This window comes from Anabas testudineus, chromosome 2 (assembly GCF_900324465.2).
Source record: "Anabas testudineus chromosome 2, fAnaTes1.2, whole genome shotgun sequence".
NCBI classification, from domain to species: domain Eukaryota; kingdom Metazoa; phylum Chordata; class Actinopteri; order Anabantiformes; family Anabantidae; genus Anabas; species Anabas testudineus.
Genome location: NC_046611.1, coordinates 25,803,334 through 25,820,464, shown reverse-complemented (window position 1 = coordinate 25,820,464; position 17,131 = coordinate 25,803,334). Strand labels below are relative to the sequence as shown.

Sequence of the window (17,131 nt, the reverse complement as noted above, 5' to 3'; positions counted from 1 at the left end):
AACTGTGATAAAAACATTCTTGTTTTAAATAAATATGTGGCTTGGCATCTGGATGCAAACTCCTACAATGAATCATGTTTGGTTTTTTTGCACCAAAGTTTGCATTCACATTGTACCAAATGAAATTCATGAACAGACTATGTGTTTCAGTGCATGTGCAGGTGTGTGTATGTGTACCTGCAGGTAGAGATCGGGGTTGATATCTTGTTGTTTCATCAGCTGTTTGACCTGTCTACGCCTCTCAACCAGTTTCCTGATTTCCTTTGGTAGGATTCCCATTTCCAGGTTGGAATCTGGAATCTCGGGAATCTCCTCTGCCTCATCCTCCTGTTACCATGGAAATAATTGGGGAAAAGAAAATTAAGCTGGGCACCTTGATCTTGAGAAACTTCCCGTCTTTGTTTCTGGGCAACAGGATCAATTTTTATATCATCACTTGAACAAACAACAAACACACCTCATTCTTCTTCTTCTGTGTGTTGTAAGCTTCCCTCTGCACAGTGGTGAAGCAGATGTTGAACTCCTGGATGATTGAAGGATACAGGCTGTTGAAGTCAAGCAGCAGGATGAACTTATCGTAGAAACCTAGGGAAATATGCCAAAATGGAAGCATGTACACAGCCATACTCGCAAGAAAAAACACACAAAGATATAGAGAGAAGAATTCAAACTAAAAATGAAACACGCACCAACTTTAGGATCCAGCACCAGACCTCCAGCATAGGCTGCCTTCTTCTTCCGTTTGCCTTTTCCGGCGTCCAAATCTTCTCCTTCAACCTGTGACACAGGAACAAAGAGAAAAAGAGCAGGGAACAGTTGTTGCATGACAGCATATTAAAAAAAAAAAAGCTGTGTGCGTTTGTATGTGTCTTCACCATCTCCAGCTGGGCCTTTTTGAAGGACGGTTTGTCAGGGACAATGTAGTTTTTGTCATGGAAGGCATGAAGCAACAGGAACTCATTTCTCTCAGACCGACCACCCATCAGAGTACGAGACTGACAAAGAGAAGCAAAACAAAACAAAATGTATGAAACAAGGTCAGAAAGTAGAGGCTGTGTAAGACGACTTAAGACGACACAAAGCTCAGAGGTGATGGTACCTTTAAGTCCAGGTCTGAAATGTCATCTTACCTCACTGCTTTGTATTTTGTACTTCATACTGGCTCTAAGCCTCAATATAGAGTTTTATGAATTAAAGCTTTGAGTCTTTTCTCTTGATTCACAAAAGAAGTATTTTCTCTTTTGTGTGCAAACTGTTTTGTTTTTCACTTCAATTTTCAGTATATGTACTTTCAATGTTCTAAAGTGAGACAGAGATGTTTAGAGGAATTTAAAAACCTCAATTATTTTCCATTCCTGTGTGCTTTCATCATGTGTGTTTGAAATGTCTGTGGTTTTATTTAGAAATCATTTCAGCAGCAAGGACACATTTTCTTGTAGTGGCATATGGCTGCTTAATGTTTAATACAGAACAAACAGTGCTGTTGAGTATTACCATGACGTTTCCGGCGATGTTGGTGATCTGCAGGGCCAGTGGCAGCACGTTGAGTTCACACATGATCTGGAGGATCAGCTTAGCATCTGTCCATGTCAACTCCAACAGGTAGAGCAGGTGAGGAGAGTCACTGGAAAGAAAGGGCACTTTTTTTAAATAATTACAACAAATCTAAGGAGTCACTACTATTCAGTTCAATTTACTTCACATTGCCAAGTTATGATGTCACTAATTGACAGGATCTGTTGCCAGATGCATGTTGTGCAAGTTATGGTTCTGGGGGTGAAATGACCCTTAAAATTCATTCACCTATAGAGATTTTTGATGTCTTCCTGGGGGAACAGTGATTCTCTCTGTCTTCAGCACCTGTGCAGCTAGTTCAGTCAGATGGTAACTTTTACAGCGAATCAGCTCTTTGGCTGAGATCTCCACATCACACACCAGGCGGCCACAGGTAGCACTCTTCTCTGCAAATGCACTACGACCCTGCAAGTATACAAAAAACAAATGCATAAAACATGTGAAATATTTAGTGAGGATACAGAAACAGAACAACCCAACCTATTCCCAATTATTTTTGTTTTCTTTACCCCTAATTTGGGCATGTTGGCCCTCCTGAGTCGCCCAATCTTAGACCAGTGTGGAACCTTGCACACATTAATCCGCTGTAGAAGCACTTCCAGGTCAAAGCCAAAGATGTCGTGACCCTGTAGGAAATAAAGATATAAGGTTAGAGTTCTTTTTTTGTAATCTGATGAAAATCAGATAAGTCCCAACATCTACCACTCACCACTAACACATCAGGGTCAATCTTGTGCATCTTGGCCAAGAAGAAACCGAGCAGAGTCCGTTCTGTGGCAGCAATCTCCACTTTGCCATTCTAAAAAGACAAAGGAAGTTGTGTTAAAGTTTTAGACACATAAACCATGGAAAGGTGTTAAAACATTCTCTCTGCAGTAAACAAACAAAAATACTGGCAGAATCTCATTTGATAGATGTGTAGCACAGCCTCAATGATTGCGCAATAGCATGCTTGAAGAAGGTATCTTAACAGCCTCCCTCCAGTTTTCAGTTAATTAGTTACAATACACAAGGCCATTTTCCTGTTTTGTGCAAAAGACTAGCACAAACAATGTGAGCTTTACTACAAGTAGCCACTTACCTTCTTCCTCACTGCCTCTTTAAAGTCGTAGGGGAAGATACAGTCTGCTGGTTTACTAACCACTGGGGAAGATAAACAAGAACATCGCTACTATTACTATTAATTTAACCCTTCACAAATTCTGACCAGTATTTAAAACGTTCCACAAAATGTGAAACTGAGGTATATCACATAATTGCGTGTTGAGTGATTATATTGGTGTACATTTGTGTACAATACTATGCAAAAAAGCTAAACAAATAATGAACTCACCACAGAAGTGAGTCTGGTATGGAGGTTGAGGTGGAGCTTTATCCATATGGAACTTGTAGTGGACAAGTGCAGCCAAGGACACAATCTGCAGAGGAACAGATATAATCATCGGGTAATTTAAGATTTCAATTCAGTTAAAAAAAAATAATGCATCTTCAATTTCTCACTGTTCAAATCTAGTCTTGCTAAACGGTGTATTTGAAAACTGATAGTGTTCTGACCTCGTTGTGGTGTGTTTTGGGGTTCTGGATAGTCTTGAGGCTGATGGACATAACAGTGACAGGTGGAGGTAGCAGATCTTTTACTACAGAGACCAGGTCACTCCTCAGGGCCAGAGCTTCCACCTTACACCAGCTGACCGGCTGGCTCATCAGCTCTAACAAAAACAAAGTTGTGACCTTAGGACAGAATTTATCTGGTGGTTTTTAAGGTGAAGAACTGTTTCCATATACCCGCTCTGATATCTCCAACGAGAGATTCCTTATTATTTTATTCTTATGGAATTTATCTCATTATGACTTACGTGGTGTCTGGATGTCCAACCAGCACGGCCCTTTGATCTTCCTGCTGAGAAGAAAATGCTCCAGACTAGAAGTGTTGGTTCCAAAAACGTGAGAGAAGGTCCCCCCCTTAAGATCAGAAGGCAGGGCAGGGAACTCTGCCTGTAAAAACAATAATTACCAAACTGATGATTACGTTTTCCACAAAAGCAGGTATAGGTCAAGACAACCTGGGGACGTGCATATCTGTGTCTACTCACAGAATATCTGACTTCCAGATACTCGCATTGACTGGGAACATCAGGAATTTCAAAAGCGTAGTTCTTCTCCACTTTCTGCACAGAGAAATACAGACAGAGAAACAAACACAAGTAAAAAACATGTCCAGACTTCTTACCTTTTAGAAAATGCCTGTCTAAGGCTGGCACTGACCTTGGACTTGAACTTCATGATCTTGAATTTGTCAGAGAGCTCATTGAACTCCTGGTAGACGTCCATCATTCCTACAGGCGTGTCAGTCACCGCCCCAGTCTTGGGGTTGACTTTCTGTTGATTGAAACATAAATAGACACTTAAAAGACAAACAATGACATCAGACGGATACCAACACATGACTCCACACAGTAAGAAGAGCAAACATTAAAATGATTTATACTGTTTAATATTTAACATGTCATATCCAAACTGTCCTTTCAGACTTATATTGGGAGTCAGGTCACAGCACAGGAGACTTACGTATTCACGAGGCAAAAAGTACATGGTCCTCTCAATGTTCTTGATGGTAACGCAGCAGCTGACATGAGACTTTGCAGACTCAATCCACACTTTTCCAAACAGGTACACCACACCTAGGGCACAGTTTAAGTAAAACCTTACAAAATATGAAGCTTGTACTTGAACAGGGTCTTTGGGTTGTAATATTACATCAAGGGTAACCTATATTTTAATCGCAACGTGAAAATATGTCCCACCTGGTTGGCTGTAATGATCTTCAAAGGCATCCAACCAATAGAATCTAAACACCTGCTCCCCATCTGCCCTCTCCACCAGAGGGAGTTGGCTGGAGTCAACCTGTATCTCTGCTGGAGCCTCGCTGACTCCGCTCTCGTCTTCTTGTCCCCATGAGCTTCCAGTTGTGCTCGACCTAGAAAGCAGCATAGTAACAAAGACGGTAAAACCCAAGCTCATCTCTAAGCCTTTAACCGTTAGTACACACTGCTTAACACACATTAAACACTCATTAGACATATTGAAAACTATGCTGCTCTTGTACTTGTCTCATTTATACACTGAAACAGGAAATTCTTATTTCAGCCTTCAATAAATAAATAAAATTTGTATATGAAAAAAAGTATCCTGAGAGAATAATGGCAAAGCAGATGAACTCACAAGAGGACAGGATCCTGAGGCTCTGCTTTGGGCTCCACTTTAACAGCTGCAGCTACTTTAGGTTCAGGCTCAGCATCTTCTGTGACTGCAGACATGTCCTCCTCATGTCCAACCTCCATCGGCTCATCAAAGTCCACCCCATCACACACCAGAGAATCATTTGCTGAGAAAACATTGCCATAAAATGCAAGTGGGTATTGTTTTTTTTTTTTTTTCCTCAAAGAGACCAACGTAAAGCAGAGAAAGCAAGCACATTTTCAGAAGTGTCTGTCCTCCATACCATCCTCTTCATCTGGCTCCTCCACTTTAACCTTTTGCTTCTCCACACAAGCAGCTGATGCGGAGGGAGGAGGACGGGCTGATGGCCTGGGGGTGGTGCCAGAAGGCGGCGGTTTGATAACTTTGGCCTTTAACCCCATTGTTGAGGGTGACTCCTGGTATTACAGAAGTAACATATTTCACAATCAGCTTATTGAAAATGCCAGTTCACTTACAGATCTGTCTCTTGTCTCTGTCTCCTGGAAATTTGTGATGAGTCAAAAAAACATACCTTTGGAATCTGAGGTTTGATGGAAAAGGGATTCATGGGTGATCCAAGAGATTTCTTTTTCTTTAGAGTAACCACTGGTGGAGGCGTCAGAGTAATGGGTTTCTAGTAAGACAAAAAAGCAGACAGTTGTTAAAAGCAAATATAAAGAAAGGAAAGGCAAGTGTCACTGTGACTGTAACATTTTGTCTGTAAACACTTCCACATGTGTATCTTTCCCCCTCTTTAAACACTAAATCAGTTAAATTCCTTAAAAAATGCAAATGTCCGTGTGCATGAACCATGTTTAATTGCACAATACTTACATGTCAAAAACATTACTTGACATTAAACATGTTTAATTATGTGAACGTTCTGCACAGACTAGACGGTACAAACCTCAGAGTGCAGGTCCTGCAAGATATCTCCTAATAAGTCATCTTTGGACAGGTCTACATCTTTCTGCAAGAAACAACATTATACTTCTTATGCATGAGCAAAACATGAAAAAAGGTTCCACTACCTTCTTTAATATCAAATTTAGAAGTCCATAGTTTTCTACTTAATGAAATGTCAGAAAGTACATGAAGTATAAAACATACAGAGAAACTACAAAAGCTGTTCAGAATATAAGCATGCAGACATGCAGAGGAATGAAATATCTGTAGCAGCTGCAAACACACAAAGAAGCAGATGCTGCCAGCAAACACACACCTCAGCAGGCCTCTTGACATTACTGTTCATGAAGAGGCTCTTGATTGTGTTGGGCTTGGCTACGACAGACTTCTTTGCGGTTTTCTTCGAGTCTGTTCCCTTTGCGCTCGCTTTTCCTGTAAACACAAACAAATGCAATCACACACTTGAACTGTCCATTGTCCCACTCTCACACCGAAAATAATAAATATTTTCTAATATAAAAGTGCCACGAAGTTTACCTTTGTTTTCTACTACATCATCATCCAAATCATCATCGAAGATTTCTCTTCCATCCTCCACATAACCTGTTCCATCTAATAGAAAAGAAGATATCATCACATCTAGACATGCCTGTCACACACAATCCTGCAGTGGATACGGGAAAAGGTAACTTACCATCATCAATAATCCAGTCATCTTCTTGCCTCTCTCTTACCATCTTCGAGTACTGCTCCTCATCCACCTCCTCATACACACTGGTAAACTCTTCCACCTGGAAAACAAGAACAATGGCTGACAATTGCCTTAAATACAGGAGTATAGGCATGCTCTCCTGAGGGGAACCGTCTTCTTACCACATGTAAGAAAATTTGGCTTTGGAAGAAACTTGTTGCTCAAGAGAAATATATTTTTCAAGATGATTTGATCGGTGATCTGTTGTTGACTGGTATAAACCTGAACCACAAACATATTATGTGGTGAAAAAGATCTAGAATATAAGGTCTTGTTCGAAAAGGTTTTAAGAGAAGACTACGTGCTCATATGTGATGAGTTAAGGATAACACTATTTATTAAAATGTCCTAAATAGGTTCTTCTACATGAATAATTATTACAAACTTCAGTACATGTAGGCTGGGTCCTTTGCTTGTGCATCACACAGTAACCTAAATAACAAACTATAGTATGTGTCAAACACTGTTTACATTAAATACATCAAGTGTACAAGCATGTTCAACAGTGATGTATGAACTTTAGTACCTCATATTTGATCTTCTCCCCCTTCTTTGCTTTCTTAAGCTGCTCCAGCGCAGACTTTCTCCCCACCTTCTCCCTCTTCTCCCGTCTGGAGCGAGACTTCGCCAGACCACAGGCGTCCCCTCCATCATCTGAGAAGAGGAACACATCGACATGACGAACCAGTGGCAGGTCTGAACGTGATGTAGATAGTTATATTTGAATAAATCCTTTGACCAGCGCAGGTGCACTGCCTTTTCTTCGGTTTGATCTCACTCTTTATTTTTTAACATTAAGGAAACTCTGCTCTTGCTAATTTCAGACATTTTGTGATTTCGTGTTTTTTTTTTCCACTGTTATGATTTTAGTGAAGAGTCTATCACAGGGCCCACAGTGATGTGCTAATTTCTAATCTATATCAGAAGATGACAAACAACGAAGGCGGCGCACTGGATACAGCCAATGTTACTGTCTTTATGTTGTATGTTCACCTCTCTTGAGCTTTAACACTGAACTCAAACAGCCTTAATAATCTGTTAGCTAGTCGACGAACTTGAACACATGCAGTTATATGAGCCTAAGCCTGTTCCCAGCTGAACCATGACAATGAAAGCTAGCTAACATGTTAGCTAATCCCCATCGAGATATGTTAGCTAACATATACTCTTTCCTAGTACACCTCCGCTTAATTCAGCGAAAAAGCAACACAAAAGAAAAACCCACCGCCGTCCGGACCGTCCATGTCTTTCTCTGGGTTTGACACCGGAGCCATATTTCTAACTTTAACTCTAACGTGTGTTTATTGACAGCTGCTCAAGGCGGAGGGTCAACACTGCTCGACAATCCGCGCCAATTCTCCTTCCCGGGAAAAGTCATATGCAGGAAGTGACATCACGGCGCTATCAGCCAATAGAATGCGGCGCTGTGTCCACTCTGTCCACAAGGTGGCGCTGCTGGACCATGTAGAGTTGTTTACATGGGATCAGCAGGGAAGTGCTGTGTAACTTTATTAGCTTATAAATCGGTACATGTATCTGACAGGTAGGAAACAGTAGATTACTCAGTATTTCATATCAGTGCACAATCGTTAACGTTCAGAAACTCTGATTGAACTTCATGGTGATTTTGGAGGTTGTAGTTTCTCTGGTGCTGTTGATCATTATGAACCATCATTCTTAGAGGTGCCCCTGTTATTTAGCTGACCCTCGTTTAAACAAGTCAAATATAGTCTGAGCTTCTGAATAGCGAGTGTATTGTGTTTGTTTTTTTTTCCTGGGGATCACAGTGACACTACAGTGATCCTCAAACGATAGGATTACAGTTTCAATGTGTGACTCCATATGAAGCCCGTTTCCATAGCGACCAGCGGGACTATGGAGGACACAATAGATCCTGTCCCAGATTTGGGGGCCACAGAGACACTACAGTGTACATCCAACAATCAGAGCACAAAGGATGTTTTGTCCTTCATGCTCACAGCCTATTTTGGCATTTTATACTATAAATCACTGTGATCATTCATAGAGTAGGCCTGGAGTGTGTAGTGGGGGTTTGGGCCACAGTTTTGATCATATCAGGTAGGATAGACTACAAACAAAATGATATCAAACCGAGGCTGTTTGTGTACAGTAGAGACACTTAATGTGATGCAGGTCTGTAACTTTATATAATAATAATAATAATTATTATTATTATTATTATTATTATTATTATTATTCACCTTTTATGATGAGTGTAGCCACCAGTTGCATGAATACGACCCCCCCACGTTGGAGGCGTCACGTTAGATGTGTGGCCTGCTGTGGCCCACAGCTGTCGCCGCTCATCAGCATCTGTCTTTTGAACCTAGTGGAGAGACGGGCGGTCCTCGTCCCCGTTTCACTTGCCCGCTGTGCTGGAGCAGAGACAGGAGCTCCACTCCTGGAGTCAGCAGCCTAGAAAGCAAGTGAGAAACCGACTCACCTTCATACTGTGCGTACTTTCCTGCTTTATTTGTGGACACTATGGTGAGACAGCGACGCAAAGCGCGGTCATGTTGCACAGTTGCTGCGCCTCTTTGCTGTGGAAAAGGACTTGTGAAGGTAAGCAAGCATCCCATCAAAAAGTATTTAATCGCAAGTTTCAAAACTACGACGACTTGTTCAGCTCGATAGAAGAAATCCTTTTTTAGTGAAGTGCATTTGAAAATGTACCACTGAAGTTTGAAGTGAAGCTCTGCAAGGCGCGGTTGTCTTGTCTCTTCCTGCCAGAATTGTCCACAGACCTGCTCATATGTGTAGATAATGTATGGTTGTACTGAACATATGCTACTTTATTGATATATGTTAATAATCTGGTAGCTCTCTTGTTGCACTGAATCCATGTGTAGTGAGAAGACAGCTACATCTACTCTGTACCATGAGCCATCTTTCACTGATGGTGCTATGGACCACTCCACCAATCCTCAGCGTCTGTACTGCTGAGCGGCCGTAGCTCTTCTCTGATTGGCTGCTTCTCGGACCTCTCTCCTCTTTTCCGTCGCCATGGCGAGAGCTCAGCAGAGAGTCGGTGGACGTGCACAGATCGTCTATTGACACAATGACTCACTCACATCTCTCCAAAAGCGTGACAAGCAAATCATGGACATATAAACAAACCATAATGCTTTGTTGTTTCTCAGATGGTTAATTTGAAGCCTGTATTTTGTCTTTACTGAATGTAAAGTTATACATACTGTATTTATCTACATCAATTCAACTTGATGGCTCTCTTTGCTTCCACTGCCAGCCACACGAGGCTATATACACCCTTGCGGAAGGATCTAAACACTATTTTTTATTAGGTTGAATCAGTACTCAATTACCAAGAAATAGTTCAGAGTGAGACCTCTTCATTGCCTTCCTTTCTCTGCAGCAGGGGGATCAGAGAGGAGGAAGAGAGGGGAGGACAGGGAGACAGAACAGGGAGTGGGCGGGGGAACAGAGGAAAAGAGAAAGAGCGAGCACTTAGGAGCCTGGCATCATCTAACTGATGCTGAGTCACATAACTGAGGGACCACAGCCGCATCCCATGAGTCTTTGGGAATAATGGAGGAGCTTGAACATACCTGCCCCCATCCTCGGACGGTAGGGAATCTGTGTGCTTTGCTGTTTACAGATGTCTGGCGTGTGTGACAGAGGGAGTCAGAGGAAGACAAAGGGTCCTGCCTCCTCCCCCGTGATGAAGGCGATCCCCTATAACATGTAGCTGTGGGAGATGCTCAGAATGCTGAGTGGACAGTGTTGGTCTGTGTGTGTCTGTGCGCTGCCAAAGAAAGAAGCTGGAGGTTTACACAGAGGACAGCGTAGTGTAAATGTCCTGGTGAGAGGACATTGCAGCAGCGAGGACCGTGAGCCTCCTGCGCTTGGATACTCTGCTTTATTCTTCTTTGGTGCAGTTCTTCCTCCTGGCATCCTTGTTTTCCTCCTCCAAACTCTCCATCGCCGCCTATTCTGTCCTCACTCATCTTGTGAGGGGGGTCTCATCTTTGTTGCTGTTGGTTTCTCATGCCCCTGTGGTCCTGTGTTTATCCTTTTTTTTTTCCACAGCTTTAATCCTTCTTATGCCAGATGTTCTTTGCTTGTGCCAGGGTGTCCTCTACTGAGCATGCTCACAGCACCGGTCCTAATAGTCCCGTCTGCTGCTGGTCAGTTAGTTGAAGCGTTACCACCTGCTCTGTGCTGTGTCTGTTTGGAAGCTGCCTCTCGCTGTGCCCAAGGAATCATGGGTGATCAGCACATTGTTACTGTTTTGACTGCTGACAGGAGCGTTTCTGAGAAGCTGAAATGTCAGCTAACAAATTATTGAATAATGTTTAAGTAAAGGGGAAATAGACACTAACTGATCTTCCATCTAAGGCAGTGTTGAAAATGATTTATTTCTATTCCTCACCTAGCTGTAAATCTCAACCTGCTTTTGTGTTGCCTGATTTTATGAATCCTGGTCTTAGACTTAGAGTTGCACACATGGTTATAAAAATACACTTGTCCACGCTACTGTAAATAGCCTGTTTCCAGATATCTAAATATCTGCCCACATCTCTTCAGTGATTCATATAATGACATGAAAATGAATTGGAAATTCATCTTCTTCATCCTCATTCTTGGAAACACTTTGTGTGAACAGAGCTACTGGTGATTAAAGCTTTATTTTGTGAAATGATGGTCAATATGTATTCATTTCATAGGTCACATTTTGGAAATATTTTTTTTAGTTAGATTGTGAACATGTTTAAATAGATTGTTGTTGTTGTTGTAAAAGCCCACAAATGTTTTACCATATCTTTAAATATATTTTTTTCTTCAATGCTTCTAAGGAATTGCATTCGGGCTGAGAGACATAGTAAATCTTAGATATGTAAAAACCTGCGTAAATAAAACCCAACCTATCTGCATTACTACAAACCACTTGGTGTTAGGTCATATAAACGTCTGATGCACTGATTTAGTTCAGTCGCTTCCTTTCAGCTATGGGTTGGAGTTTATTTCAGTCTCCCTCTCCAAACCTGCATTTCTTCAAAACCGCTGATAGTCATGTTCCTCACTCTGTCCCCGTCCATGTTCATGGAGGATGTTGTCATGCCAGGCTTGGTTGCCGTTCCTAGAGGACACGTTGACGTCAGTTTCTCGTCTGGTCCTCAGAGATCTGTTTCCATTATTTCATCCTCCTCTCACACTCCCACAGCTTTCTGCTCTGCTCTGACTCAGATTCTCTTTTATTAGTGTGAATGAGATTCAGCGTGTATTCCCTGCAGTCAACAGATGGCACACACAGACACATTTTTAAGTCGGGCTACAACGCTTTAACCTTGATGTCACTTAATCAGGTCTCACTTCTTGCTCTGCCTTTCCGCATCCTATTATCTTTTAGTCTTTCTTTATCAGCTTAAATTACATTTTGATTGTCTGAAAATTTGAAAGAGGTGTGTTTTTTATTTCCTGGTTAACTCGCCTCACACAGTTCTCCAAATTTTGGAGAATACATTTTGATGCATACACAGACATGAGCGCACATACTCCCATTGATTACATACAGAGAAGTGCTGTACACGTCTGCGATCAATAACACTGAGTGCAGCTCTGTCTCTCTCAATCCACCATCCTAATACGAAGCAGACACCAGCTGTGGTCGATAACTTAATAGAGGTTACTACAGCTGTAACGTAAACCTGGGCAGGGAGACCTACTGTGGAGTGGGTGACTTCCTTCCATGCTGTCCCTCTCTATCATTCAGTCCTCTTCCAGAATAAACTACATGTGCCTTATTTTCTCTATACCTCAGTCCTTCTCTCTTTCTCTTTGTCACAGACTCTGACAGAGCCTGCCATCTTTGCCAGAGAGGCCAGCTGTGATTGTCGCGCCCCTCATGAGAAACTCACCATTGCTCAGGCTCGCAGAGGCACCCCAGGTCTTCCTGCTTGGTTTCTCTATTTTCTTCTCTTCCAGCTTTTCCATTTAATTATTTATTATTATTACTGTTTGTGGTAGTATTAAGGCTACTTCTTGTACTACTAGATTGTACTATTGCTAGTGCCAGTCTCACTACTTACAGTACATGTAAGTAGTGAGAAGTAGTACTACTTCTGCTATTCCTAGTATTGCATTGCTGTTACTACTGCAACTGCCACTGCAACAGAACCAGCATAATACAAAATTATGACTAAAGAGGTAAACTATTATCATTATTATTGCTATTTTTGGAAGTTATTTACATTGCTATAGTGTATTTTATTCCTACAATTTTCTGCACACAGATACCTACTACCTAGTTTTATTTGTGTTTTCTGTTTAATTTATTTATGAGAATCCTCTTTTTTTATCTATCTATTTTTAATTTCAACATGGCAGTGGGGTGGATTGTAGTGGCATTATTGTTACACACCACACAAGTGACCCACAACTAAGTATTATTATGTAGCCAAACCTTGATAGTGTTGTAGTATAGTTGTGTACTCCAAACCCATTACTACTATTATGAATGTATTATTAATATCAGTACTATCTATCAGAGTGGTCCAGCCATGCTTGTGATATTAGGGGAACTTCACTAACACACACCCACATTAGTTTACAGCTGTAAAAAGAGTAGTATACAGTAAAGCCACAGGTTTTGCTCACGTGTGACTGTATTTCTGCATGTTTTCAGTGGACCGTCCAGTCAGAGTGTATGCAGATGGTATCTTTGACCTGTTCCACTCTGGACACGCTCGTGCTCTCATGCAGGCAAAGAACCTCTTCCCCAACACTTACCTCATAGTAGGAGGTAAGACAAACCCACCGAGAACACCTGCAGAGTCAAATGCCTGTTCAAAATAACCCAGAAGAACTTCTCTGACTCTGTTTTCAATGTGTTTTTTGTGCATGGAACAGTGTGCAGTGACGAGCTGACCCATAAGTACAAGGGATTCACAGTCATGACGGAGGTTGAACGTTATGAAGCGCTGAGGCACTGCCGCTATGTTGATGAGGTTTTAAGAGACGCACCCTGGACTCTGACGCCTGAGTTCCTAGAGAAGCACAAGGTACGTAGGTCTTTACACTTTCGGGAGGTAAACGTGAAACATCCAGGGGCCTTATTCATAAATAACCTAACACTTAAAGTAACTCATAACAGTGCGAGTTACATGAAAGTCTTTAGTTTATATTTCCAGTCCAGTAATGTTTATAAAGCATTTCATTATTAAATCTAAATCTGACCTAAATCTGTCAAGAAGAATCTGTCACAAACATCTGCTCACACTCAGCTAAATGCTGCAGGTAATGTATCTCACTGTGCCAAGGTTTTAGCTAATTGCACCAATAATGTACTTCTAAAAGCATATTTTGACGGCAGAATGGAGTCAGCTCACCAGCAAACAGACTCTAGTAACACCAGAGGTTACGCTCCAATTCTCAGACACTGGAAAAATGTAGTTTGTGGTTCTGATCTAGTCAAAAACCAAAATGGGTTCACAGCTGTTTGACGGTACATTAAGTGCATATTAAATAGACATGGCCAGATAGTCTCATGTTGATTATCAGAGGAATATGTGCTAAATATAGAATAAACTAAGGATGAACCTAAGGATGAAGGTTTGTTCAGTCAGTTGTGGCACAATTTAGAGGATCTGTTTTAATTAATAAGCATATTCATATGGTTTCTTATTTTACTTCTTACTTTCTGACTTAATTAAACTTAAATCAATTGAACATTTAATTTACAACCATTTTAAATGTAACTCTATATAAATAAAATAAATAAATATTTTTTTTTAACATTTTCTGAATTAAAATGGTTATTAAATGAATGACTCCTTCTTGAAACTAAATGTAATTAGTTTAAATGGATTGTTCATTTTTAATCTAATTCAATGTGACCAATCTCTCTAACTCTAACTCTAGTCTAATTTCTTTTAATCACACATCACCATGCGGTGAGTGAATTCAGAAAAACAGTCCCTATGAAAAAGGTCTAAAGAGATTCTGTGCTCCTCTCTGTGGATACGGTCCCAGGTCTATGTGACGTGTTTATGCTTCGTTATCGATATTTTATCATATCTAACTTTTTTACCTCACATCTTTGTGCCAGTGCAGTGTTTTCTGCCATACAGAACGTGTTCTTTGATTTTTCCTCAGATCGATTTTGTGGCTCACGATGATATCCCATACTCCTCAGCAGGAAGTGAGGACGTTTATAAACACATCAAGGAGGCAGGTCAGTATGTAATGCCGCCGGAAGATTTGTCCATAAGAACCTTTTGGATTTCACAAGCAGATTTCACACTCTGTGTGGATTTGTGTGTGTACATCAGGGATGTTCGTGCCCACACAACGGACAGAGGGAATCTCCACATCTGACATAATCACCAGAATTGTCAGAGACTACGACGTCTACGCTCGACGCAACCTCCAACGTGGCTACACAGCCAAGGAGCTTAATGTCAGCTACATTAATGTAAGAGCACGTTCAACACATGTAACCATAGCTACTGCGTTAACATTATCTTAATAAGGTTTTATTACATTAATCTAGCTATAGATTACATAATACTCTATGATTGTCTATATGCAACCTGGTTTGTTTTAAAATCACGTAAAGCTAAGTGTCAAGAAACACCAGAGAGGATAGAAATGAGATTACAGACAGCTCTGAATGCAGTTTGCAACTACACAATGCCAAATACATAAGAAATCTAAAGAAATGTTATTTTACTCCATTAAGATTATGTGCACATATTTTTCTTGATACCAGAGTTTTACAAAAGTGATGTGACATGTAAAAAGGTCCCCAGACCTGCAGGACCACATTTATTTAGATATAATCCATCATGCAATGCATGAATTGCAGGAGTCGTGGTGCAACTGTAGAGATTGTTGTTCTTTAATGGTTGTCTTTATTGGCTTTTCCTCAATTTTTGAGTCCTCAGGAGAAAAAGTACCGGCTGCAAAACCAAGTGGATCGTATGAAGGAGAAGGTTCGCAACGTTGAGGAGAAGAGCAAGCATTTTGTTTACCGTGTGGAGGAGAAGAGTCACGACCTTATTCAAAAGTGGGAAGAGAAATCCAGGGAATTTATCGGCAACTTTTTGGAACTTTTTGGACCAGACGGGACTTGGGTAAGAAACTCTATGCTGTCATAAAGTAAAAACAGCCATCGTCATTAACAGTGTCTACTTAAACTGTAAACGAGAACTGATATTTAAAGGTAGCTTAAAAGACTCCAGCTTTATATGCTGATTGATGATATGATGCCATTAAAAATCTAATTTCTAATGTCTTTTCATATCCAACACCCTCCGCCCCCCAACCTTTATTTCTGTACAGAAACAGGTGTTTCAGGAGCGCAGTGGTCGCATGCTGTCCTACGCTCTGTCTCCTAGAGAGTCACCTTGCAACAGCCCTCCCCGCGAACTGTCGCCTCTGCGCTCTCCCTCACCCCCCTCTCCCCCCTCTCCCCTCGCCCGCTGGCACAATGCACGGCCCCCGATCTCGCCTCCAAGCTCCCCGAAAGGTGCAACTGCCTCTATAAGCAGCATGAGTGAAGGCGATGAGGATGAGAAGTAAACAGACTGTTGAACACACTCACACACACACACACACACACACACACTCACACACACACTTCCCTCACAGTACATTGCCTGGGGACTGCTCACACACACATGCACATGGATATACTCCTCCTACAAACACCGACTGGATACTGAAACTGTTACCCTTAAGGATGTTGATGCTGCAAAGTGTGATCATGGGGAATGTAGTTGTAAGCCATCTGTCTCTGTTGTCTGGGCAACAAAGCAGACAGATTAAAAGGGATGTGGATTCATGTACACAGTGTTACATACTGTAAGACAGTCCAGATTCCTCTCCAGCATCATTCAAGAAGATTTAATTTGAAGTGTCCGGCACTGACAGAGCGTGCTCATAATATCACCTCATTGTTTTTTGTCCTGTTCTGTTTAGTTTAGCATTTTCTTTTTACGATGTCAATACTATCTGTGACTTGTGATCATTAGGGGTGAATAGGCACAATAGTTCAACTGGTTGTGTGAACTGACAGGACCTGGATTAATTTATTGTGCACTTGTTGAAGTGAGAGTTAGGTATCAAACGAGAGACACTGCACTCCTAGAATAGTGGAGGTGAAGCTTTGCACAACCTCTTGGCTCACAAACACATAGTCGCTTATAGTTTGCACCATTTTAGCATAAATGATTGGCAATAAAAAATAAAATATTGAGTATGGAGACTGAACATTTTTTAAAATCTTCACTTATCTTAATAAAGTTGTTCCAAGTTACAAATGGTAAAAGAAACACATAAACATCCAAACTTTTGCCTGCACCTAATCTGTAAAACGCCTCTAAAATAACCCGGACACCTGACGCTTTTCTAGAATATAAGAGAAATCTGGGAGAGAGTAAATGTGATGACTCGAATTTGTAGTCACATGCCAAACACAAATCCTTCAAATTCAAATCCATCAAACAGCCATGTTTAGTAAAAACACATGGATTTTCACCTTAAAATGCGTTTTTCATGTTATATCAGACATTTTACTCTTTTGGATATGATGTCAACTGTTAGTGAAACTTGGTAACCCTGCTGATAAAGCCTTTCTCCAGGACACTGATGATACTTGAAATATATATATATATACAC

The 17,131-nt window shown here is 41.1% G+C and overlaps 2 protein-coding genes across 4 annotated transcripts in view; one reads left to right on the top strand and one right to left on the bottom strand.

Moving 5' to 3' along the window:
* pola1 (polymerase (DNA directed), alpha 1) overlaps nucleotides 1–7,833 on the bottom strand; it is a 47,751-nt gene extending 39,918 nt beyond the window's left edge. The window contains 26 exon segments of the mRNA XM_026364107.1: nucleotides 178–327; nucleotides 458–585; nucleotides 690–777; nucleotides 876–995; nucleotides 1,495–1,624; nucleotides 1,804–1,826; nucleotides 1,828–1,980; nucleotides 2,085–2,201; nucleotides 2,285–2,374; nucleotides 2,657–2,718; nucleotides 2,909–2,993; nucleotides 3,130–3,284; nucleotides 3,432–3,570; nucleotides 3,669–3,743; nucleotides 3,841–3,954; nucleotides 4,144–4,256; nucleotides 4,380–4,552; nucleotides 4,798–4,960; nucleotides 5,078–5,231; nucleotides 5,348–5,449; nucleotides 5,723–5,785; nucleotides 6,038–6,153; nucleotides 6,259–6,333; nucleotides 6,416–6,512; nucleotides 6,999–7,126; nucleotides 7,698–7,833. Of these exon segments, the coding sequence (XP_026219892.1) occupies nucleotides 178–327; nucleotides 458–585; nucleotides 690–777; nucleotides 876–995; nucleotides 1,495–1,624; nucleotides 1,804–1,826; nucleotides 1,828–1,980; nucleotides 2,085–2,201; nucleotides 2,285–2,374; nucleotides 2,657–2,718; nucleotides 2,909–2,993; nucleotides 3,130–3,284; nucleotides 3,432–3,570; nucleotides 3,669–3,743; nucleotides 3,841–3,954; nucleotides 4,144–4,256; nucleotides 4,380–4,552; nucleotides 4,798–4,960; nucleotides 5,078–5,231; nucleotides 5,348–5,449; nucleotides 5,723–5,785; nucleotides 6,038–6,153; nucleotides 6,259–6,333; nucleotides 6,416–6,512; nucleotides 6,999–7,126; nucleotides 7,698–7,746 (2,862 nt within the window). The 5' untranslated portion in view covers nucleotides 7,747–7,833.
* Nucleotides 7,834–7,944: 111 nt separating this feature from the next.
* Nucleotides 7,945–17,089, top strand: pcyt1ba (phosphate cytidylyltransferase 1, choline, beta a). 3 transcript variants are annotated; one of them, XM_026361457.1, is made up of 8 exons: nucleotides 7,945–8,015; nucleotides 12,299–12,398; nucleotides 13,137–13,253; nucleotides 13,361–13,512; nucleotides 14,606–14,684; nucleotides 14,782–14,924; nucleotides 15,397–15,585; nucleotides 15,794–17,089. In XM_026361457.1, the coding sequence occupies exons 3-8, from the start codon at nucleotides 13,208–13,210 to the stop codon at nucleotides 16,031–16,033; spliced, it is 849 nt and encodes a 282-aa protein (XP_026217242.1). In that variant the 5' UTR covers nucleotides 7,945–8,015; nucleotides 12,299–12,398; nucleotides 13,137–13,207; the 3' UTR covers nucleotides 16,034–17,089. The 3 variants fall into 3 exon arrangements, with proteins under 3 accessions (XP_026217242.1, XP_026217243.1, XP_026217241.1); XM_026361458.1 differs by lacking the exon at nucleotides 7,945–8,015 and adding an exon at nucleotides 8,838–9,055; XM_026361456.1 differs by lacking the exon at nucleotides 7,945–8,015 and adding an exon at nucleotides 9,944–10,078.
* The last annotated feature ends 42 nt before the right edge of the window (nucleotides 17,090–17,131 follow it).